Source organism: Condylura cristata, unplaced genomic scaffold (assembly GCF_000260355.1).
Source record: "Condylura cristata isolate star-nosed mole 26May11 unplaced genomic scaffold, ConCri1.0 scaffold00018, whole genome shotgun sequence".
Classification (NCBI taxonomy): Eukaryota; Metazoa; Chordata; class Mammalia; order Eulipotyphla; family Talpidae; genus Condylura; species Condylura cristata.
In genome coordinates, this window is record NW_004567119.1 from 21,665,326 (window position 1) to 21,689,402 (window position 24,077).

Sequence of the window (24,077 nt, forward strand, 5' to 3'; positions counted from 1 at the left end):
TAGATGTACTGCTAAGGGTAGCAGTGAGCAAGGCAGGAGAGGTCCACTGCACGTGGGTTAGTCCCTGGCTGGGGACTGAACTCACGCTGCAGTGGTGATAGCACTGACACTACAGTACGTCTAAGAGGGGATGTGCTTTAATTTCTTCAGTTAAAGAATTCGCACTTATCTCTAATTCTAGAAATTTGTCTACATATTCTATCAGACATGTTGGAACCTCTTATTCTCTCCTCTTTTCCATAGTATCTATTTCATTTTTGCTTTTCTGTTCTGCAATCCAATTGGCTTTATATGCAGAGTTTAGTGCTTTCACCAGTCTGGGCCAATCTTCAAGGTAATTTTTTGGCTGTGAGCCTCCCCCATGCTGGGAATCAAAATTCAGACTATTACATGCCTGTCTGACCCAGGTTTTAGGATTCCTCATGGATGCCTAGGATGGTTGGCTGGGTCTCTCTACTTCTCTTCCAAGGCTCCAGCTCTCTAGATCCAGAAGTCTCTCTCCACCAATCCCATCAGGATCTAAGGTTACATCTCCTAGCCTTTCTTGGAATAAAAAAAACCTCAGCACTCCTACCTGCGTTTTGTCCATAAACCTGGGTGCTGTGTTGGCATAAACTATTACCACTCTGGCTTTCTTTTCTTCTTCTTTTTAAAGATTTATTTATTTATGCAAGTAAGAACTGGGGTATAGGTCAATGGTGTGGGGGCTGTATGTGAGAGGATTTACCAGAGACAGAGTGGGGAACAGAACAGGCAGATCTACTGAAATACATTGCTGAGGGAAGCAGCGGGTAAGACAGTAGAGTTCTGCTGTGCCATGTGGGTCAGCTCCCTGGCTGGCAATCAAACTTGTGAAGCAGATAGCTTCACAGCGCTGCACTTTAACCCATTGCACCACCAGGGAGGGCCTCCTTTCTTATATCTATTTTCCTTCTTTTCCCCTTCCATTTCCCCCAAATTTAGCTACTTATGTTTTCCCCTTATTTTAACCAAAATATCTATATGGCTAGGTGTGACTGTCAAGATGTTAAATACACAAAGAAATTTTTTTTAAAGCGGTCTTAGATTCACAGCAAGAATGAGCTGTGAAATAGGTGGAGTACTCTGGTCTACCTCGCGCCCACATACACATCCCCTCCCATTATCAGCATGGCCCACCAGAATGGGACACTTACTGTTAAGTGGTGAACCAAACTGACACATCATAATCACCCAAAGTCAGTTTAGTCAAGATTCACTCTTACGTGTCCTAACCCATGACTGTGGGCAAACATGACTCTTAGCGACCATCACAATACCATACAGACCACTTGCATTGCTTAGAAGCCCTCTGTGCTCTATGTATTCACCATAATGTCATAGTTGGCCTTTCAATTAATACACTTTTAAAGTTCCTCCATGTCTTTTCATGGTCTGATAGCCCATTTCTTTTTTTCTTGCAAATAATACTCCATTGTCTGGATGTGCTACAATTTATCTGCTCATCTTGGCTGCTTTCACATTTTGGCAATCACCACAAAGGTGCTATAAACATTCATGTGCACGGTACTGTGTGGGCCTGTTTTCAATTCTCTGGGAAAATACTAAGGAGCACCGGGCTGGATGGTGCGTGACAGTAACTGTCCTGCGTGGGCTCTCTGCTTTGTAGTCCCACCCACAATGAACGGGAGCTCCTGCTGCTCCACATTCTCATCAGCGTTTTGTGTTTTAGTATTTAGATTTTTGTCATTCTAAAAATGACACCCCCTGCACCTCAGGTATGTAATGATATTGTACTTTAATTTGTAATTCTCTAATGACATGCGATATTGAGCATCTTCTGACTTATTTGTCAACTGTGTATCTTCTTTGGCTAAGATGTGGGCTTTAAATTTTTAATTAGTTTTTAATTAGCTATCATCTTACTGTTGAATTTTAAGAGTCCATTATATATTCTGGCTAACAGTCACTCTTTAGCACACATTTTTCCCCCGTCTCTCTTGATTTTCCTTTTTATAAAGGAAGAAAGTAAGAAGTTACTAAGAAATTCAGAGAAAGCCAAATACAGAGTCATAAAGAAAAAGGATCTTTGCCAACAATCCCAAATCAGAGAAATTTCAAGCAAAAATTTTAATGTTTTCCATATAAACAGGTCACTTATAAAAGTGTTTACTTTTTCACATTCGTCAACGTCCATATAAACAGTCACTTATAAAAGTGTTTACTTTTTCACATTCGTCAACGTCCATATAAACAGTCATTTATAAAAGTGTTTACTTTTTCACATTCGTCAACAAATCCTGCCCAAGTAAAAAGGATCCTGTAACACTGTATATAAATTAGTTTCTTTTGAGACTGAGTTCAAGAAGAATTGCATCATGGACTTTATACATAAACAAAAACAGATGTAACAGTGAAGCAAGGAGTCAGAGTGCTTGGGAAGGTATTTTTAAAGGTTATAGACATACCATGAAGTATATGTAAAGAAGGGAAGCATTAGAAAAAGGAGGGGTGAAAGGCACCCTGGGAACTGCCTATTATGTGGGCTACCAGAAACTGACCAATGAGAAAAGGGATTTAGAGAACACACACACACACACACACACACACAACCTCATTTGTCCGACAGTTAAAAGACTATTGTCCAAATCTTTCTAGGTCACAGTGAAGCTTCCTGACTATACCTCACATGCCAAGTACTAAATAAATAATTCGAACAAGTGGTACAGTTCTAAGAGGGAAAGAATTTTAATACACAAATGACACTACTTCAAACACACCTCCATACTTAATACAAATTTGTTATTATTTATTTCCTGCCCCAGGACCTAATCATTTGGCATTAAGACTGAAAAACAAGGCAAGAAAACCAGAAATTAAAAGAAAATTTTGTGTTATCTTCAAGACTTTGTGTTTTCTGATTATGGAAAAGGAGTATTAGGAAATTCAACTTCAAAGAGAAATTCAACATGCTTCCAAAGAGAACCAGGAAACTACTCTGTTAAGCCAGAGACCAGTGATGCAGTTTGGCTAAGTGGTCTGGAAATCCCAGGTCGGCATTATCCCAAGCCCCATGCCATAGACAGGCAGAGCATCAGCACTCAGCTCCACGGGCCTCTGCTGGGGCAAATGGAAAACTTGCTGGCATTCTTTCTTTTGGGGAGTTTCAAACTAATGTTTCTCTCTTCACATACCATCACATAAAATGGGAAGTTCTGGGTTTTGTTGAAGGTAATCACAACACAAAAATAAATTTAAAAAGATTAGAAAGTAGAACTGGCTTTTAAGACCCAGTAAAAGCAAGATGTGAATAAGTGAAGGGACAAGAAGATGATCTTAAAATGGGGAAAAATAAACACAAAAAAAATCCCAGTGCTTCCCCAAAACAGTGACACCCACAGTTGTGGCGGCGACAGATTCCTAAGCTGCAATGTCTGGATTTTGGCACGAGTGTCATGTTTTCCAAAGCAGGAATTTTGGAAAGTGGATTTCCAGGTTGGAACTCTAGACTTGGAATCAGAAAAAACTCCTAATGAAATGAGCGGATAGACAGGTTATTGAGCAAGGGAAAGGAGTGATTCCATTTACAAACACATCACCTAAAAGGCCACACAGCAGGGAGAAAATAAAACTCCTCCCCTTGAACTCGTTAGCTTAATTTAACATGTTTTGGTTCTTAATTTCAAAACCAAAGCTTACTCAAGACCAATAACAAAGAACAAAGGTGTGGAGTAGAAAAAAATCAGCATGGTATACAGAACAGCAACTGAAACAGACAGAAAAAAAATTTAGTATTTGGCCTCTCTCAGGCAGCCAAGGGGTATCTAAGTGTCCCTTTCAAAGCCAGTTCAAGTGATAGCTGTTCTATTCTCAATACATGAGAGACCTGGTTAGCAAGGGTCTGACTAGACCACCAGGTGGTTTTACTAATTGCCTTTCACACCTGTCAGCAACAGAAAATCTTGTGAAACTTTGCTTCACAAGCCTTTTTATTACCTTTCCCAGTGGCCCAAATAAAGTAACTCTCTACTTTAAGAAACCTGCAATGACTTCATTCATTATCACCTCGGGAGCCAGAAATGGAAAATACTTAGTGAGCACAGCTTATAGATGCGGCTGCTGCCTTTGCAGGTCTCTGCAGCTTGTGTTGGTTGTAGAGGCTCGTAAGAGTCTCCCCCACAGGCATCCATTCCACTCCACAGTAGTACCAACCCTAACCCTAAAGGCAACAAGACTATTTCCAGTTGATACTTAGAATGGAACTTGCTTCTTGGTGCTATCATGTTTAAAAGAAAAGAAAAAGAAGAAAAGCTATCTTATTCTACCAGGTTGGAGAAAGGGGAAACACTGACACAGACACCCCTGTTGCTGCTGGCCCTGCACAAGCCACCTTGGAGTCTGACTTCTCCAACTAGCCTGCACCCCGAGGGGCCATCACAGGAAGAACAGGTTCTCACACAGCTGAATGGCTGGTTCATGATGCAAGATTTGTCCTGACAGGAAAGCTAGCTTGTGGGCATACTTGCAAGGAGCTGGGACTCTGATGGTACCAGGCCAATTCCAGTACATGTGGCACAGTTTGAAAGTCAACCTGTAGACCAAAAAGAAAACATGGTCTTTATCACTCTCCACCTTCAATTTGGGGCATGATTATGTACCTGAGGGTGAATGACACCGCAGCATACAGCTGGGGACTGAATTCAGGGGCAACTGCTGTTATGTCATGATGATCTGGTTTTATTTTTTAAAATATTTTCTATTTTTTTAAAGACTTATTTATTTATGCATACAAGAGCTGGGGTATAGGCCAGAGATGGGGAGAATTCACCAGAGACAGAGTGGGGAACAGAACAGGCAGAGCTACTGAAATACACTGCTTGAGGGGAGCAGCAGTCCAGACAGGAATCAAACTTGTGCTGCAGTGGCTGCAGACAGCTTCATAGTTCTGAGACTTAACCCCTTACACATCAGGGAGGTCCCTGTCCCTGAAGCAGTTTTTAAAATACAAATGCTTCAGAATGTGCAGAGGCAAGGCCTGGGCATCACTTTTAAAGCTCTTCAAGTAATTTAATGTGCAGCAAGGACTATCAATCATTCCTCAAAAGGATACATGAGGAAACTCAAGGGGTAAATACACCTGGGGTGGGCATAATTCCACCTCAGCCTGCAGGCCAGAGTAACTAATAAAATGAGAAAGTAAATCACTATTCGGCTCACCTCTGCATATGATCAGGGCTGAGGTTTGCAGTGTTGAGTACACAGACATAATGGGTGGGAATGCCACAACCCTGCCGGACATGATGGGCAAGAAGGTAGAAATCCACCCTGAGAAGGAAGAAGTACAAAGCAGTAATGAGGTCAATTTGGCCAAATATTGTTGAAAAAGATCCTGGAGCACATTCTAACTCCTTCAGCAAAGGATACACAGGGAAGGAACCAGGACTGAAACCCAAGCTATTGAAGACTGGTGTCAGAAATGATTTTGTGCACAGGTGGTTATGTAGGCATGGACTTAGGAGTTCAATACTTTACACCTAAGAAGTAAAAGCTTTATTATGTAGGCATGGACTTAGGAGTTCAATACTTTACACCTAAGAAGTAAAAGCTTTATTCTTGGTTTGTTCTTGTTTTTATAAACTTTGTTTCTAACAGTAAAATCTGAAGATTTCATTTCCAGCCATCACCCTACCATTCCAAACCTGGGGAACAGATAACTTCTCCAACATACTATTCTTGAAACACAATGTTTTGTCCACTTACCACTCACAGCTTGTTATTGTATGATCTACCACAGTCCCAGGAGAGGGAGTCATAAAGTGCTCGGTAGCAGCCAGGTACAGATTGGTGCTTATTTTCTTCTGAACTACAAATACCACCATCTTGGGTTGATAATTCTCAAAGGCTTCAAAGCACTTCTGTAGCTGAGGAATCTCATAGTTGGCAACTGTCTTCAGCTGGCCATCCGACACTCCATCACGGTATACCACAATCTTCTCTGGGAGACAGTGGTTCACCTGAAACGACATCCTCCTGAGGTGAAGTGGGCAGGAGGAGAACTGGGGCTGATGCCCACTGGCTCTGAGCAGCTCACTCTGTTCACAACATGCATACATGGCAGTGGATCCTGTTCATGCCTGGGCCCAGAGCTACCATGTCAGAAGAGTAGGGGGCATAAATTCCTAGACTTTTCTAGACTTCCTTGGGATAGTAAGACAAGCTTAATTATCACAGGTTGTCATAAAATAAACAAGTTAGGAGTCATACACATATAGCTTATTATAAACAGTATGAACAAAGAAAGAAATGGTCAGAAAATTACGGGCAGAATCAATTTTCCTCCCACTTTGACTTAACATTAGTTACTCTTTAGGCGAAGAGTAAGGTGAATGGTTAGAGAAATTCTAACATATGATCACACCTGTCACAGATCCACCATCCTGACATCCAAAGTTGCTGACAAATGAAAGTAACCTCTTCTAAAGACTATACCCTATAATCAAGTACAGTGTGGAACAATAAGTAATTGGTGACTTGGCCATGGGTTCCAGACAAATTAAATGTTGGCTTGAGTCATTTAGAAGGATAATTTTTTTAACCAGTTAGAGAACACAATTATGTTCAACTTCAATAGATTGTTTCATTTTAAACTAGGTCCCTTAAAAGTCTGGTTTAACCGTGGAGCAGAGTTTATCAGCTGACTTGCTATATTAAACTGTGGCTGAGAATACCAAGAAAGTTGAAGATGAACTGAAAGCAGGAAAAATGCAACTACAGGAGTTACAAACAGCACTGGGCAAGACGGAGAAGAACTTGACTGGCAGTCACCTCATGAAGCCACTGGAGAAAGTGAAGGCCCACTGGCAGCACTTCTGCCCACTGTGGGGAGGTCACCCTTTCAAGTGGACACCCTCATCCAGAGGGACTGAGTTACTGTCCACTGACACACACCCCCTTAATACTGGAGTTTTGTCATTAAAATAGCCACCTTTGTATTTTTGAGAGAATGAAATTGGCTTGAATCTTAAAGAATACTTTGAATTTTGTTTGTAGCTTGAATTTTGTTTGTAGCTTGATTCTACAAGCTAGCAGAGTTAACATTAAAGACTAAGGACCCCCTGGGGCCCTCCCTGGTGGCGCAGCGGGTTAAAGCACAGCACTGAGAAGCTAAGGCCACTTCAGCATGAGTTCGATTCCCGCCTGCCCCGGAGGTGACCACATGGTGTGGCAGACCTCTCCTGACCCGCCCGCTGCTCTCCTCAGCAGTGTACTTCGTTTATCTGCCTGTTCTGCTCCCCACTCTGTTTCTGGTGAATCCTCTCACCGCCCCTGAGCCTCTGGCCTGTACCCCAGTTCTGTATGTACAAATAAATAAATCTTAAAAAAAAAAAAAAAAGACTAAGGACCCTACTTTTCTTTCGAGTATTAGTCTAGGACTTCCCTGCCCCGTGCAATAAAGCAAGTTTCGGTCTATGGTTGTTGTGTTTGTTTTGTTTTGTTAATGCATACAAGAACTGGGGTGTAAGCCAGAGGTATGGGGGTGTGTGTGTGTGAGAGGATTCAGAGAGACAGAACAGGGAGCAGAACAGGCAGGTCGACTGAAATACACTGCCGAGGGGAGCAGCAGGCGAGTCACGAGAGGTCCACTGTGCCGTGAGCTCAGTTCCCTGGCCGGGGATCAAACTTGTGCTGATAGCCTGATAGTGCTGAGACTTAACCCCCTGCACCATTAGGGAGGCCCTGTTCTACTTTTTATGTCCCTAATTTTAGAATCAAGTTCCTCGCCATTTTCCCTAGCTGCCTGTACCTGGGCAGTTGGGAGGCCTTGGCAGGGGATTGCCAAAAAGTGATTCTATGAGTACTGACTGAGATAACTTCTGGGAACCTGAGAAGGCAAAAGTACCTTCTCCACACAGGGCAACTCAAATTTCAGTGATGTCCAGTGGGGAAACATCAGTTAGAATTACTATTTTAATGAAGAAATAAGGGGAATATATTTCACTCAAATTGAGATACTGCACAAAAAAAAAAAAAAGCCTTTTTTTGGGGTACAATGTCCAAGAAATATGGGGAATATGTATAAAATTTGCTTTATTGCATGGGGGCAGGGCAAGTCCAAGACCTGGGCTTCTAAAGAAAAAGCAGGGTCCTTAGTCTTCAACATCAACTATGCTATATTTTGTCACGTATTTTATCTGCTGCTTATTTATGAAATGAAACGGGAAGGGAAAGGGAGGGTAGATAGGTGGGAAGCCAGCCTAAAGATTCTATTAAATATACCCTTTTGCTAACCACAAAAAAATAAAAATGCCTTGTTTACTAAGTGACAGATTCTTTTGTTGAGAGTGGTTCATTCTAGATTTCCACAATGTCACAATGTCCCTCAAAAACCTAAATTATTGCTAAATTAAACTTACATGTACGTACATTCTTTATAGGTTATGCCGTGGAAGGAGATCCATGTTTCCTGGCTCAGGGTACAGAGGAGTGCGCCCGGCCCGCCGCCCCGCATCTGCCACTATATCCAATGTGAGATGGCCGATCTCAGCTCAGACCAGTTTCTCACATGAGTGCAGCTTAGGTTTTAAAGCTCTCACCAGTTTTGAAAACATGGTAGGTAGTCAGGTTTAAAAGCCAGGCTGGGCCCTCCCTGGTGGCGCAGCGGGTTGAAGCACAGCACTGAGAATCTGAAGCCGCTTCCGCATGAGTTCGATTCCCGCCTGCCCCGGAGGTGACCACATGGCGTGGCAGACCTCTCCTGACCCGCCCGCTGCTCCCCTCAGCAGTGTACTTCGTCGATCTGCCTGTTCTGCTCCCCACTCTGTCTCTGGTGAAGCCTCTCACCGCCCCTGAGCCTCTGGCCTGTACCCCAGTTCTGTATGCACAAATAAATGAATGAATCTTTAAAAAAAAAAAAAATGTTTATAAAAGCCAGGCTGCTGTTTGGGAGCAACGGGAGAAGAGGGGGGATCCTGGAAGCCATAAAAGGAAGGGCAGCAGACATATCTGGGCACTCTCCTGTGGGAATACTGTCCATTTCTGTCTTCCTATCTCCACCTCGCTGGACATTACAGGATGACCTTTGCTTCTCATCTCTGGCATCGTGGACTGCAGCACCTGCCTCCTGCATGTTCAGTGCTGCCTCGTCTGCGCTGCTGCCTCCGGCACCACTGGGGCCCTGCCTCTCTTCCAATGCCTAGTCAGTGCTACTGGCCTGTGCCTGTGCCACCTTCAGAGCTGTCTTCTGTTGCTTCTGGTGCTGCCCAGTCTGGCTTCAGCTGTATCTCTGCTGCTGGCTGCTGCAGTGTAGCCTCAGCAGTATCAGCTGTGATTACCTCCAGCTGCCATGTGAGTCAGGTCCTGGCCCACAGCTTACGATGTGCCACAGCTCCAAGCTCCCATGAGAGGAACATCATCTTTAACAACTCTTTTTTCATTTCTCCCAATTTGCTCCTTATAAATAAGTGAATCTGATGACAGGACAAAGTTTGCACACATAAATGGAAAAAGATTAAAGAAAAGGGTGGAGAGCCTAAGGACTCTGTGAGACTTCATCTAGGAAACCAACCTAGTTCCAGAGAGAGAGGAGAGGTATTGGGAATATGTGAAGAAATAATAGTTGAAACATTCCAAATTTGATGAAAGATGAATATAAACATTCAAACTCAATGAACTCCAAGTTAAAGGAATTCACAGAGATGTACACCAAGATACATAATAAAAATTTCAATAGCCAAAGACTCAAAATCTCAAAAGAAGCAACATAGAAGCATATCCTCACATCTAAGAGATTCTCAGTAAGAATATCAACAGATTGTTCATTAGAAACTTTGGTGGGTCAGAATGCAGGGCTTACACATTCAAAGTACTGAAGGAAAACTCCCATTTAAGAATCCTGTATGTGGCAAGACATTCCTTCAAAAGTGAGGAGGAAACTGAGACATTGCCAAATAAACCAAGTTGAGGGAGCTTGATACCAATAGACATGCTGTACATGAAATGCTTATGGGAGTCCTGTAAATGAAAAGAATGAACACTAGACAGTAGCATGAAGCTATGTGGCAAAACAGAGATCTCAATAAAGGTAAACATGTGGGCAATTATATGAAGTAGCATATTGTACTGGTTTGTAGCTATACTTCTGCTCTCCATGATTTAAGATCTTAGTGCACTGAAGAAAAAAAAATTAATATGAAACATTTAATATTATTACTTTGACTCAGAACTCTAAAATACTGTTTTAGCATAACTTGAGACAAATACATTTTAAAGAATTATTAGTTTATGTCATTTTGGACACATAACAGTATAATTTAATAACAATGGTAACTGAGTTAGGGATAGACATATATAGAAGCAGAAATATTGCTTCCTGAAGTTAGCTGGTATAAATTCCAATTAGTTATGACTTATAGATATTAAATATAGCCCCATGGTAACCAAAAAGAGAACAGCTATTGAACAGACACAAAAGGAAATGAGAAAGGGATCTGATCATTTTGCTATAAAAAATGAACACAAAAAAGAATTATGCAAGAAAATGAGAAATAAACAAAGCTCTAAGGCATTCAGAAAACAAATAGCAAATTGTAAGAAGCCTCTCCTAATCAGCAATTACTTTAAATGTAAACAAGTTAAACTCTCCAATCAAAAGTCAAAGATTAGCAGAATGGGAAAAAACACATGATCCAACTATGTACTGTTTACAAGACCCTTACTTTAGATATAAAGACAGACTGAAAATGTAAGCCTGGAGAAAGTAATTCTATGAAAATAGTGAAAAGAAAGTAAGGGTACTATACTAATCAGACAAAAGAGACAGACGTATGTTAACTAAAAGTTCAGTATAGCAAGAAGATAAAACAATTAAAAATGTTCACACAACTAGTGAGAGATCATCAAAATATACTGAGCAAAAATGAGCAGAAGGAATATCATCAGGGAAATGCAAATCAAAACCAGTGAGATAACACCTTATATCCATTAGGATGGCTAGTGTTGATCAAAACAAAACAAAACGGAAAGTGAGTGCTGGCAAGGATGTGTAGAAACTTTAACACTTGTGAGAATGTAAAATGGTACAGCAGTTGTGAAAAATGATATGCAGTCACTCAAAAAAGAAAATGCAAACTCACCATATGATCAATTCTACCACTGCATATATACCTTAAAAAAATGAAAAGGGGTCCTCCCTGGTGGCACAATGGGTTAAAGCACAGCTCTATGAAGTGATCCACAGCCATCGCAGCATGGGTTTGATCTACAGTCAGGGAGGTGACCCACATGGCGTGGCATACCTCTGCTGACCCACCTGCTGCTCCCCTCAGCAGTGTATTTCAATGCATCTGCCTGTTCTACTCCTCACTCTGTCTCTGGTGACTCCTCTCACCCCCAGCACCTCTGGTCTGTACCCTAGTTCTGTATGCATAAATAAACCTTAAGAAAAAAAGTAAAAAGATCTTGACGTATTTGTATACCCAGGTTCATAGCAGCATTATTCATCAAAACCAAAATATAAGGTAACCCAAGTGCCCACTGACAGATGAGTAATAAGCAAAATGTAGTACACACATACAATGGAGTGTAATTTAGCCTTAACAAGGGAAGAAATTTAGCAATAGACTCATATTTGAGGGTATTATGCTAAATGAACTAAGCCAGTTGCAGAATGACAAATACTGTAAGATTCCATTTATGAGGTGCTTAGAGTAACTAAAATCAGAGAGACAAAAAGTGGGAACGGTGACTGCCGGTGGTTGGGAGGAAAGGAGCATGGGGCATCATTGCTGACTGCGTACAGATCAGCACTGTAAGACAGTTATATGAGACTGGATGAAGGTGATGACCACTCACTATTAAGAGTGTATTTAACACCACTGAATTTACGTATATTTCAGGAGTAAGATGATAAATTTTGTGTCTATCTTATTTTAAAAAATTAGAAATAAAAAAGAGGTCAGATAAATGATCAGCAATGGTGAGTGCAGGAAGGGCAAGCTAAAGTCTAGACCCCCCCAACAAACATTACTTATTCAAAGTAACTCTTCACCCCCAATCTCCTGCCAACTCTGTTGAGAAGAGGGAAGTAAAGTGGGAAAAAGCAGAAAAGAACCTACTCTCTCACCCATTCTGCAACTGCAACTTCTGATTCCAACAGTAATACTCTGTGGTCAAAAGCTAGTCTAAACATAGTTAGTCACAGCTACAACCAGAGGCAACATCAGAAACAACAGGGGTTTAATTACTCAGAACTGAGTTCAATCTTTTAAGGCTCAAACCAAAAACAGATGGATACAACATCTGGTGATTATTCATCATGAAAGGTAAGTTGAGGCAAGTGTCAAGAATGTTTTGACATTCATACTTGAGTGGGAAAAACCACTGGCACTCACACTCACACATGAAATTTCAGCAGCTCATGAGATGGCCAAGCAGAGAGGTCAAGTCAGCAGCTGGAGATGTGGCTGAGAAACCCAGAGCAAGACGGAAGAACGCTGTGATTCCTGGCATGTGCTGTGAAGTTCTAGTCTTCCCTGCCCAGGAGTCCCTGAGAGACTTTAGGGGAGTTCTCTAGGTCAAAACTATTTTCATAACAAATCTACTACATTACTTGCCATTTTCATTTTAATTCTCTCAGAAATAAGTGGTAGAATTTTTCCAGAGTAAATAATTTGGGATTTTCAAATAGATTAACTGTACAGTATCTGCTTGCCTTTTTAAAATTTTTTTTTAAGATTTATTTATTTATTCATACAGAACTGGGGTACAGGCCAGAGATGCGGAGGGTGAGAGGATTCACCAAAGACAGAGTGGGGAGCAGAACAGGCAGATCCATGAAGTACACTGGTGAGGGGAGCAGCGGGCGGCTCAGGAGAGGTCTGCCGCGCCATGTGGTCACCTCTGGGGCAGGTGGGGATCGAACTCATGCGGAAATGGCTTTAGCTTCTTAGTGCTGTGCTTTAACCCGCTGTGCCACCAAGGAGGGCCCTGCTTGCCTTTTTAAACCCAAACGTTAAAGCCATTTACAAAAATGAAAACAATACACTCTTCTCACTATGCATTTTGGAGTGTAATGTTATCTGTGTTATTATATCTTGCCATCTTTAAGTAAATGTAAAGATTTTTTCTCAGTTTTAACTTCTAATAATAGTAATCAATGGTCAGTGTGTATGTGTGTTTGTGTAATAACTCCTCAGGGTTTTTGCTAAGACTTCACAATTGGAAGGGTTCATCAGACCAAATAATTGGCAACTGCTGGACTAGAGATAAGAAATCTAAACAGAGATATGGAAAATCACAGATAAATTAAGTGTTAGGAAGTAGACTAGGAGTTCCCAGAAATCCTACAATTGAGGGCACTAGTAAAGCTGGATATAATACAAAATACCAATGTATGTCAGCATCAGAGGAAGGATGGAGGTCTGGGGAGCACACCTGGATTTTGATTTGTTTTCCTAGCAGCACTGGCTCATTCTGCAGGTTCCACAGGAAAACCTAAGGTGAGGTTCGAGAGTGTTTTTTCTTTTTTTAAATAGCTTTGTTCATATACAATTTGCTTTATCAATAAGCCACCCTTTTAAGGAAAAAAGGTAAAAAATGTTTACATTTATAAAATTTTGCAACTATCACCACACTAATTTTAGAAAGTATTCTTGATCTAAAAGGTGAACTCATTGTTCTCCCAACCCAACTACTGGAACACATTAATGTAGTCTTTTACACTGGCTTATTCTGGACAGTCATATGACAAGTGGTCTTTTTCCACCAAATAATTTTACTTACCATGATGTTCTCACAGTTTATCCACGTTGTAACATTCATCCTTTGTTGATGAATAACACTCCATTGAAGGATACCTCATATTTTGTTTTTCCTTTCACTTTGGACCACTATACAAAATATTGTTATGACCATTTGTGGACAATTTTTTGGTGTGGACATGTTTTCAATTATCTTGGATAAATATCTAGGAGTTAAACTGTTGGGTCACTGGTAACAGTGGTAAACATCCTGAGGTTATTCCAAAGATGCTACACCATTCAACAATCCCAGCAACAATGTATGAGGTTCCAACTTCATCACATTTATTTTACTGATCCTAGTATGTTGTGAGGTGGAATCTGACTTTGAGCATGTTTTTTTAAGAAAGGGTATTTTTTTGGACCTGGCAATAGTACAGAGTTCCATAGACCCCTCCTTCCCCAACCAGTTTCCCCTACCATTACATGCTACATTAGGGTGATACATTTGTTTCAACTGATTAACAATACTGTGTCCACCATTAAAGAATCACACAAAATAACTTTAAGTCCTATAAATTCCTTTCGCTCCACCTATTTGTGGTTCCTTTTCTCATTCAAACCTCTCATACCATAGTATTGTCTCTTCTAGAAAGTCATATAGTTGGAATCATACAGATTTACTTCTTTTACTTAGTGACATAAAACTAGTAAGTTCTTCCCTGTTTTTCATTGTTGATAGCTCACTTCTTTTTACTGCTGAGTAATATTCCTCTACATGGATATATCACAGTTCACTTATCATTCACCTACTGTAAGACTTCCAAGTTTTAGAATATGTGGCCTTTTAATGTTCAGAGCATAATATTGTCAAATCTTAATTTTTGAATAGTTTTTCTAGATACAGAATTCTTATTCAGCTTTCAACATGGGATTTTTAGAGATTACTCCTTCTAAAGTTCTTTCTTCCATACTTCTTTCTTTACTATCCCTTCTGAGTACCATATAGAAGAACTCTCGGTTACTATTCATTTTTCTTTTCCTCAAACTGGATTATCTCAGCTGATCTATCTTCAAGTTCACTGATTACTTCTTATACCTAATCAAATCTACTGTTAAGTTTCTCTAGTGAAGTCCAGAACCCTCGTGACCTGTCACAATTCCTGACCAGGAGCATCATCTGCACACTAGTGGTATGTCACTAAGGGTTAGGGTGACTGTTACACAACCATAATAACCAAAAAAGGCTCAAACAATATATAGCCCAGGGGGAGATACAGATAAGGATACAAATAATTAGCATAAGGCAAGATGTGATAGCCACTGCACAGAATATAAACAAAGGGCAGAAGGAGAGAGACATAAAATTTAGTTTAGCTGATGAATGGACCAGTGGTGAAATGAGCAAAGATTCAAAGAAGCAATCTTTGAGTCAAGGTTTAAACAACAGACAAAACGTTGAAGGAAAACAATAGCAATGACAATAATAAACAGGTAGTATGAGCAAATTCAGTGACAAATAAACATATGTGCTTCCTTCAAGACAAAAATTCAACTTCTTTTTTTACATAATCTCTAAGACCTGAACAGCACCAAACATTGTAGAAAATGTTATTCTAAAAAGAAACAAGGTAGAATGCTGAGGCTGATGTTGATCATGAAATTATTAAATTTCTTGCTGTTTAACTTCCATGTAAAAGGCTAACACTGATCTTAAGAAATGAAAAAGCACTTATCAGGGCTTCCTTTGATGTACCGGCCAATGCAAAACCAGCACCTAGCTTACTCACTGTTCCAGACTCATTAACAGCTTAATGACAGCAATTCTCCATGGTCAGCATTCTTTAGAATCTAGGGGTGGTTTATGAGGAGGCATTTGTCTTGAACCAAAATGAAAAGAATCAGTGCCTAATGACAGTCATAAAAAATTGAGTAAATTCATAAGCTGCTTTAACTGCTGAAATTTACCCCCAACTTTCCTGATAAAGGCATGAAGATTATGTCTACTGCTATCAGACTGACAATTTGGGAAATAACCATTACTTATCAAAGCAAAGCAAGGCAAAGCAAAGCAGAAACCTGAAAGCAATCCCTCCGGGCTACCTATTCAGGAGACTCACCTTGGATCTGGTATCCCTCCCACTAAATCTGACTTCCTCTGAAAGTAGTCAGGTAGGTCCTTTAAATTAAAGTCCAAATCTTGAGAATTTGTTCTCACCTCATAGAACTTTTTTAAGGAGCCCACCAGGCACAACTTCAGGCTATCCACTATCTCCTGATGAGGCATCTGGAATACCACTCGCGAATACCACTTTGTGAGGGTGCTGGAGCAGAGGTAGTAGAGAGAGAGAGAGAGAGAGAGAGAGAGAGGTGAATGTACACTCACAGAGAAAGGCCCACGGTCTGCATGTCAGTGCAATAGGCATTCTCATGTGGGTAACTATTATAAAACTGCTTCCAACTAAAGAAATTTAACTATCTAGATGTCCACCAACAGAGAATAAGCTAAAATAAACAGTGCTGGAACACACAATAAATTCCATGTAGCAGCTAAAAAGAATTAGCAGAGATTTGCATTGACGTGGAAAAATGCCCCAAATACACAGTTTAAGGGCATAAAACAAGCTGAAAAATAGTAAACCTAGTAATATGCCATGCGTGTGTGTACATATACAAAACTTATGTTACTATATGCCTAAGGGAGAATTTGAAAATACATCGAACCTTTCTTTGGTGGTGGTTAATGAAAGATAAACCATGAGTTTTCAATTTCTACAGCAAAATTTCACGCAGGTATTTATGTGAGTGTATCTTATTGTTATAATCAGAACAAACAAACAAAATCCTTCATTTTTGAGGCAAACATAAGACACAGCTCTTAATCTGAAGGTAATTACAATGCAGCTGGCAAACATACTCCTAGGGCAAGTTTGATGATGAAGAGACTGCATAAATAGCACAGAAAGGTAGAGGGAAGGAGAATAGTACACTTGCACTTTGAAAAAAACATGCTTTTACTATAATATATGAGAGCACACTTTTCTAAGTAAGTTTTTACTATAATATGTTAAATTCTTAGTACATTTAGAGTATCTGTGGGATTTTTATTAAGACTATGCACCAAAATGAGGTAACCAAACAAAATCGAAAATATGAGTAATACTAACAGGTTGATGCTTGCAACAAAGCCAACCACGGAACGCATGCCTCTGCTGGGGTCATGGTACACATCCATCCCAATCACCATCAGCTGTTTCTGTGTTAGAAAACATGAACCCAGGCAACCCATTATTCCATCTTTAATTATTATCTGAACCGCAAAACAACATATTAAAGTATGTCCTGGGAGAGGAAGAGAATGATCAACTTGACCTTTTTTTTAATACTATGGAACAAAGTCAGATATCTAAGACCAGAGATTAATAACTTTTCTCTAAAGGAATAAAGAGTAAACACCTTGGGCTTTGTAAGCCACTCAGTCTCTACAGGCACTAGTCAATTCTGTCACGATAGCACAGAAACAACCAAAGACAGTATGCACAGAGGGATAGTTATGTTCTAGTAAAACTGCATTTAAGGACATGAAATACTGAATTTGTATAATTCATGTGTCAGGAAGTATTGAGTCTTGTTTTTATTTTTTTTTAACTATTTAAAAATGTGAAATTGGTCTTCAGTTCATGGGCCATATAAAAACAGTCAATGAATCATACAGACCACTAAGAATTGAGAATAGGATGATCTTTTGAAGAAAACTAGGAAAATAGCTAGGTAAAGTCTCCGAAGAGCTAAAAGGAATCTAGATAGGTATCAGTATCACTTACCAGGGGAATATCCACTCCCCAGAGCTCACCACCCAATTTACAGTTAATCTGAAGTAGAATCTTCTGGGCCACACTTCTAAGCCTGGTGGGTTGACCAATGGTTCGGACATTGATGACCTACAGTGGAGAGATCAAGACATATATAGTAAGAGGATCTCTCAGAGAGTGTCAACAGTTCTCAAGTAAGTAGAAACTCCAATTAGCATTTTATATTGCTTTAATTCTAGTTTCTTAGCAGACCCATGTGGGTACATGTGTGCACAAGTGCAAGCACACAGCCACAAAACCAAGTATCAACCAACAAACAAAACTTTCGAAAGAATTTCATGCAAAGTAAAAATTTTAACCAACACAAGAGAAACACTTTTCCCCATTCAGTGTGGAGCCTAGTTTCTCACAACTTAATCATGTGAAATAACCTAGCAACTCACCCTTTGAACAAGAGCAAACCTACTCATTTGGGAGGACAAAGGCAGTAGTATTTATGAAGAGCATCTACTCTCTGCCAGGTTACTTTAATATGGAAGGGATAATCACAAGGCTGCACACGTGCTGGCTTCCGATAGTTTTCCTTAGTCTTTTTGAATACATATATCCCTTTTTTCCCCCAAGCCTCAGGGAAAACCAGAAATTCCAACAGTGGGCCCTCCCTGGTGGCTGAATGGGTTGAAGCACAGCACTAGGAAACTATCTGCAGCTCCTTCAGCACAAGTTCCATCCCCAGATAGGGAGATGGCCCATACGGCGCGGCAGACCTCTCCTGACCCGCCCTCTGGTCCCCTCAGCAGTGTACTTCATCTATCTGCCTGTTCTGCTCCCCACTCTGTCTTTGGTGAATCCTCTCATGACCCCTGCACCTCTGGCCTGTACCCCAGTTCTGTATGCATGAATAAATCTTTAAAAAAAAAAAAAAACTAAAGAAATTCCAACAGAGGCTCACACCCAGCTTCCACTCACCTGCGAGGGCACAGGAGCCTGCACACAGCACAGTTTTTTAATGGCTCCATAGAGATCATCACGGGTGCCCATGATGATGCAAACAACCATCTGTATCTTCCCCTAGAGGAGATAAAAGGTGTGTAAACCAGGCCCTGGAACTCTCAGGGAGCCTTGACATGGCTCATCTGGACAGTCTGCCAGTCTACTAGGCCGTGGGACCTTTACAGTAGACAAGAACTAAAAAAAGAGGATGAACTTTTCAACAAAGAAAAGGTCCCTGAACCTGAATGAACATTTGTTTGGTTCAGGGTTTCTCTGTAAAGATCCACAGTATACTGCTATCAATTATACAGTTTGCCCTGATTAACAGATTTGCTTACTAGGACTCAAACAGAAGTAGATTTGAAACTATAGGTGACTTATTATTACTTGCTGCTTTCCATTCCTATACTGTTTTTACAACTGTCTTTAGTAAACAAAACATCTTAGAATGTTTTATACCATACAACTTTAGCTGAGGAAACTAGGAATGCAATAGCACATAGAGGGCTCAGAGGGAAGGACCTGTGAGGAGGGGATTAACTTCTGCCAGATCCAGCAACAGTGCTCCCTAATTCCCTGGCCAGGAGACAGAATGGCACTGCCAGCAGCAAGCCTATGTACATATCAGTATCCTCTACCCGTCACTGCTTAAGAGATCTAATATTAATATTTCAAAGTCTGAATTTAAAACAGCAGCACTCAATGAAATAAATTGCTGGCCCTTAACAGGGCAGTTATAAATGATAAATCAATAGTATACTATTCCAAATCAAGATTAGTGTTAGATTATGACTTATTGAAGGACACACATCCAGCAATCATATCAAAGAACTTCCCAAGTCACGTAGAACACGACTGTACATGGGAAAAAATGGGTTAGGGCCTAGTGAACAGAAATGGATTTGAAGTTTTTTTTTTTTAATTAACACTTAAATATATGGAGGGACACATATAGGTGAAGTCATTTTTCATTTCTATACGGGAAAAATGAACAAATTAAAATCATTTTTTTAAAAAAGTATGCAAGTTACATCTTAAGTATATCTGTAATCATGGGGCTTATGCTCTTTAGTTGACTGGAGTCCCCTCCTGATGCACTCCACTTACCTATGCTATATATCTGACTCCCACAAACACCTGAGTTTGTGTCCCCTAACAAAGAGAATGGTAAGACAGAACACTCTAAAGATGACAGAGATAGCAGAACCAACATGAGTTCAGTTTGGTAAACACTGTGAATGAAACTCATGCCTATTCAGCATGAAAATCATTGGCAGTACAGTCTCATACAGAGAACCTGAGAATTTGTTAAGATAATATACCCAGTTAAGGCTCGGGGTTATCCTTTTGAAAGCAGAACAGAATGTATCAGTGATCAGACATGGGGGAATCCATGCAGACAAAGGAACAAAAAAATCAGGAGAAAACTTCAAAGAGAGAAAAATTGAGTGTGCTGTTATGGATGACAGGCAGAGCGGTGGAGCAGAAAGGGGAAGCTTTGGTGCACAAGATAATCTAACTATGGTGCCAAGATCTAAATCTCATAAGAACTGACTCTTAATTCAAGGGCATTTTCTAAAATTATGTCCTGTGCTTTTGTTTCCTCCCTAGTTTTCTTCCCTCTGTTTTATGCACAAACAGAGCTATGGGCCTGAACCACTGAGTCTGCTCAGCTCTAGGTCCTGAGTTTATGGGCCACATTTATCACCAGAGCAGTTTGAATCTTCAGCCGGCTCTGTACTGAATGTTGTAGGAGGGTACCTGGCTCAAGCTACCTTCTGAGCACATGTTCTAATTAGATTGCAAACTAAATGGTAAGCTGTTCTTACAGCTTTTGGTTCTCTGAAGACTCTGTCATAAGGACAGAACACCCGAGTCAGTGAGGGTGCCAACACAAATGAGCAAGCAAAAATTAACCAAAGGGCATAAAGGTTCTTTTCTAGTTCATCACGTGCAGATGGTAAGTCATAGGTTTCTGGATAATATCAATAATAGAAGGGTAACTAAGAATATCTAAAATCAAGTATTCAAGTATTTTAAAACATATCTTATAAACATACTCCTATAGGTTAAATGAATGTCTTACCTCAACTCCCAGCATGGACTGAATGGTTCTGACATAGGTTTCTATTCGGTCATCCTTGAGTTCTACCCAAGCGGGTGGGCTCATGCGCATGCCAATGGGCCCAGCAATCTTCTCTAACATGTTAACCAGTTCTCGAGCCTGATCCATTGCTCTCTTTGGGTAAAACAGTGCCCAGAAGTGCATGGGGACCTAGGGATATGCGCAAGTCATTATCTCCCACAAGCTGAACACTCCAAAATCACAATGAGCAGATGTTATTTTACAAAATAAATTACTGTTCATTATTTCTGCTTGACTCCTGTCTCCTCTAATTTCTACTACTCATACAAAAGTGTGTATTAAGTAATAGTGGCATTCTGTTCTCACAATGGAATACTGCACAGCATTGACAATCAAAGATCTACAACCGTAACTAACAATAAGGATGAAATTCATCAAGAGAAGGCTCAACGAATGAAGCCAGGCATAAAAGGATATGTATGTTATGGTTTCACATATATGTCCTTTTATGTACAAAAACAGCTGAAATGAATCCATGATGCTAGTTAAGTCAAGAGCATGGCTATTCTTAAAAGAGTGTATGAGGTGAGAGATAACTAGGAACCATGAGGGGGCCTTTTGTGGTACTGGTTAAATGCCACTAGTGTCGATTACACAGGTCAACTTGTGAAAGCCCATCAGGCTATACATACTTTTAAATAGATTTTTTTTCTCTGAATATATTTCAACACAGCATTTTAAAAACAAACATATTTTCTGCATGGCCATAAAGAGCATTTAAAAATAATTATATACCATTTTTTTCTTTGGTTGCCTGAGTAGGGAACAATTTTACATCTTTCATGTATGAAAACATAATTTAGGAACCTGCATGGGGGAAGGAAGGAAGGTTCAAGGAGAAGAAAGAAGGGAGCAACAGTAATACAGTGGCACTATACAGATTATCACAGCAATTATTTCCTTTTCTAAGTCTATTTTTAAGCAAAGAGTTTACTACCTGTAACAACTCATGAATTTGCTTTTTGAAGGACCCCTGCTGGAGAAGATAATTCAGGATGAGAATTCATTTGGTACTTTTCCTTAAAAAGAGGTCACTAAAATCAGCCCTTTGGTGGTGCAGGGGTTAAAGGCTCAGTGCTATCTAACTATTGCCAGCCACTGCAGCTGAGTTCAATCCCTGGCCAGGGAGCTGACCCACATGGCACAGCATATGGTCTTGCCTGCTGCTCCCCTCAGCAGTGTATTTCAGAAGAGCTGCCTGTTCTGCTCCCTACTCTGTCTCTGTTGAATCCTCTCAACCTCCGCATCTCTGGCCTGCACCCCAGTTCTTGTATGCATAAATAAAAATAAATCTTTTTTTTTACTTTTATAAATAATATTTAATTTTTTAAATGATATATTTAGTGTTCTCTCAGATCCACTTTTTACTTTGATTTTTAAATTCTATTTCCCCTGCACTAATTGATGTATATATATTTTTTTATTACAAAAGTTTATTTTTACATCATTTTGTACATTTTTTTTTACATCTCAATTGTAATCCCCGCGGGTTTCCTATCACCAAGTCACCCGTGTGCCATCACCATAATCCCGTGCATTTCCCTCCCCCCGTCCCGTTTTTGATCCCATTCCCCACTCCACCCCCACAAAATGTCTCTGGTATATGGTTGTTCATTATTTTTGTTATTTTCTCGCCTGGTCCATTATACTCCTGCTATGGGTGAAACCATCCGGTATTAATAAAAATAAATCTTTAAAAAAAAAAAAAAAGAGGTCACTAAAATTATTCCAACTTCCTAATTTCCACACTTTAAGGAATACTACTCCTCTCTTGCATCATTTCAAAAGTCACTTACAGTCAAAATGGAAAGGTCTCTAGTCACTTCCTTAATCCAATTTAGTTCCTGAGATGTGATAAATGAAGTGTTTCTTAAGTTAATTCTTTCCAATGGCAGAACACGTCCTTCAATCTAAACATAAAATAAAGCACCTATGAGATGAGTCATCTACAGATAGCATTCAGAAAAGCACATACTGTTCCTGTTCTCTCTGAGGCTTAGTCAGCAGCACCTCATAGATGGTCCTTGCTGTAACTTCACAGGTTGACAGAAAAGTGAAACTATCAGAAAAAGAATCCATGTCAATTAAACTCTGGCACATACAAGTTTTTATAGGTACTGCTCTTTGATTATGGAACTTCCAACATGGTATTCCAAGAAAGGAACTAGAAAGCACTATTCTCTTAAAAAAGTGAAGATAGGCCCTCCCTGGTGGCGCAGCGGGTTAAAGCACTGCACTGAGAAGCTAAAGCCACTTCTGAATGAGTTCGATTCCCGCCTGCCCTGGAGGTGACCACATGGTGTGGCAGACCTCTCCTGGCCCGCCCATTGCTCCCCTCAGCAGTGTACTTTGTTGATCTGCCTGTTCTGCTCCCCACTCTGTCTCTGGTGAAGCCTCTCACCGCCCCTGAGCCTCTGGCCTGTACCCTAGTTCTGTATGCACAAAAAAAAAAAGTGAAGATAATATAAAACAACTATAATTTCAAGGCAAAGAAGAAAATAATCTGAAAACATTTTAAGAGAAAAATCAAAATCAGAACAATCTTAGGCAGAATTCAGACAATTATACTTTATACAAGAGAAAAGCTGGAAAGGAAAGGCATAAAGACAATGAAAGAACAAATTAAAGTTAAGAATAATTTTTCAGATCCTCAGCTATTTTACTGAGAGTAAATCTTGAACTGAAAGGGTTTACAAACCATAATGTTTCACTTCTTATGTCTCAGGAAACACTATGTAAGGTAATTTGTCAGTCTGTCTAGTTGAACCAACTTTCCAGACACTGATCAAAGTCTTTTGCATATGATATTTTATGTGAAATATTACATAAAGGTGCTTTATTAGATGTAACTGATTTAACGAATCTTATTAGATTTGTATCAACTAGCTTCATGCAATATTCTATGAATAACATCCTTTCTTTTTAAAAGACATCTATTTTAAGGCTTTGCAAAAGGTGCAGTCCTGTTTTCACATCACACACACATACTTTAAAACTGTTCCAGACAGAAAAACAGCTATCAGAAAATGTTTAATTTTAATCTGTCACCTGTCAATTATTTATTATAAAGGCGGACATTTAGCATGCAGTGTACTTCTAAATAAAAAGCAAAAATAATAATGAGATGTAAATATACAAAAACAGTGAGCTTAAATGATCTTTCAACAGTATGAAAATCATTAAAATCACATATGATTATAATCCTGTTTTGCAAAAAACAAACAGCAATGCCTGCATCATAAAAATGGAATGAATCTAGGGCCTCCCTGGTGGCACAAGGGTTTGTTAAAGCACAGCACTATGAAATGATCCCCAGGCAGGGAGCTGACCCACATGGCACGGCAGACCCCTCCTGACCTGCCTGCTGCTCCCATCAGCAGTCTATTTCAGTCAAGCTGCCTGTTCTGCTCC

The 24,077-nt window shown here is 40.0% G+C and overlaps 1 protein-coding gene across 1 annotated transcript in view; it reads right to left on the reverse strand.

Annotated features, from left to right (window-relative positions):
• Positions 1-4,140: 4,140 nt before the first annotated feature.
• PIWIL2 (piwi-like RNA-mediated gene silencing 2) overlaps positions 4,141-24,077 on the reverse strand; it is a 45,028-nt gene continuing 25,091 nt past the window's right edge. The window contains exons 14-22 of the mRNA XM_004685406.1: positions 22,463-22,576; positions 20,607-20,795; positions 18,497-18,598; positions 17,540-17,656; positions 16,883-16,971; positions 15,934-16,039; positions 5,740-5,993; positions 5,197-5,304; positions 4,141-4,570 (exon numbers count right to left, since the gene is read on the reverse strand). Coding sequence (XP_004685463.1) covers positions 4,414-4,570; positions 5,197-5,304; positions 5,740-5,993; positions 15,934-16,039; positions 16,883-16,971; positions 17,540-17,656; positions 18,497-18,598; positions 20,607-20,795; positions 22,463-22,576 — 1,236 coding nt within the window. The 3' untranslated portion in view covers positions 4,141-4,413. The remainder of the gene's footprint in view (positions 4,571-5,196; positions 5,305-5,739; positions 5,994-15,933; positions 16,040-16,882; positions 16,972-17,539; positions 17,657-18,496; positions 18,599-20,606; positions 20,796-22,462; positions 22,577-24,077) is intronic.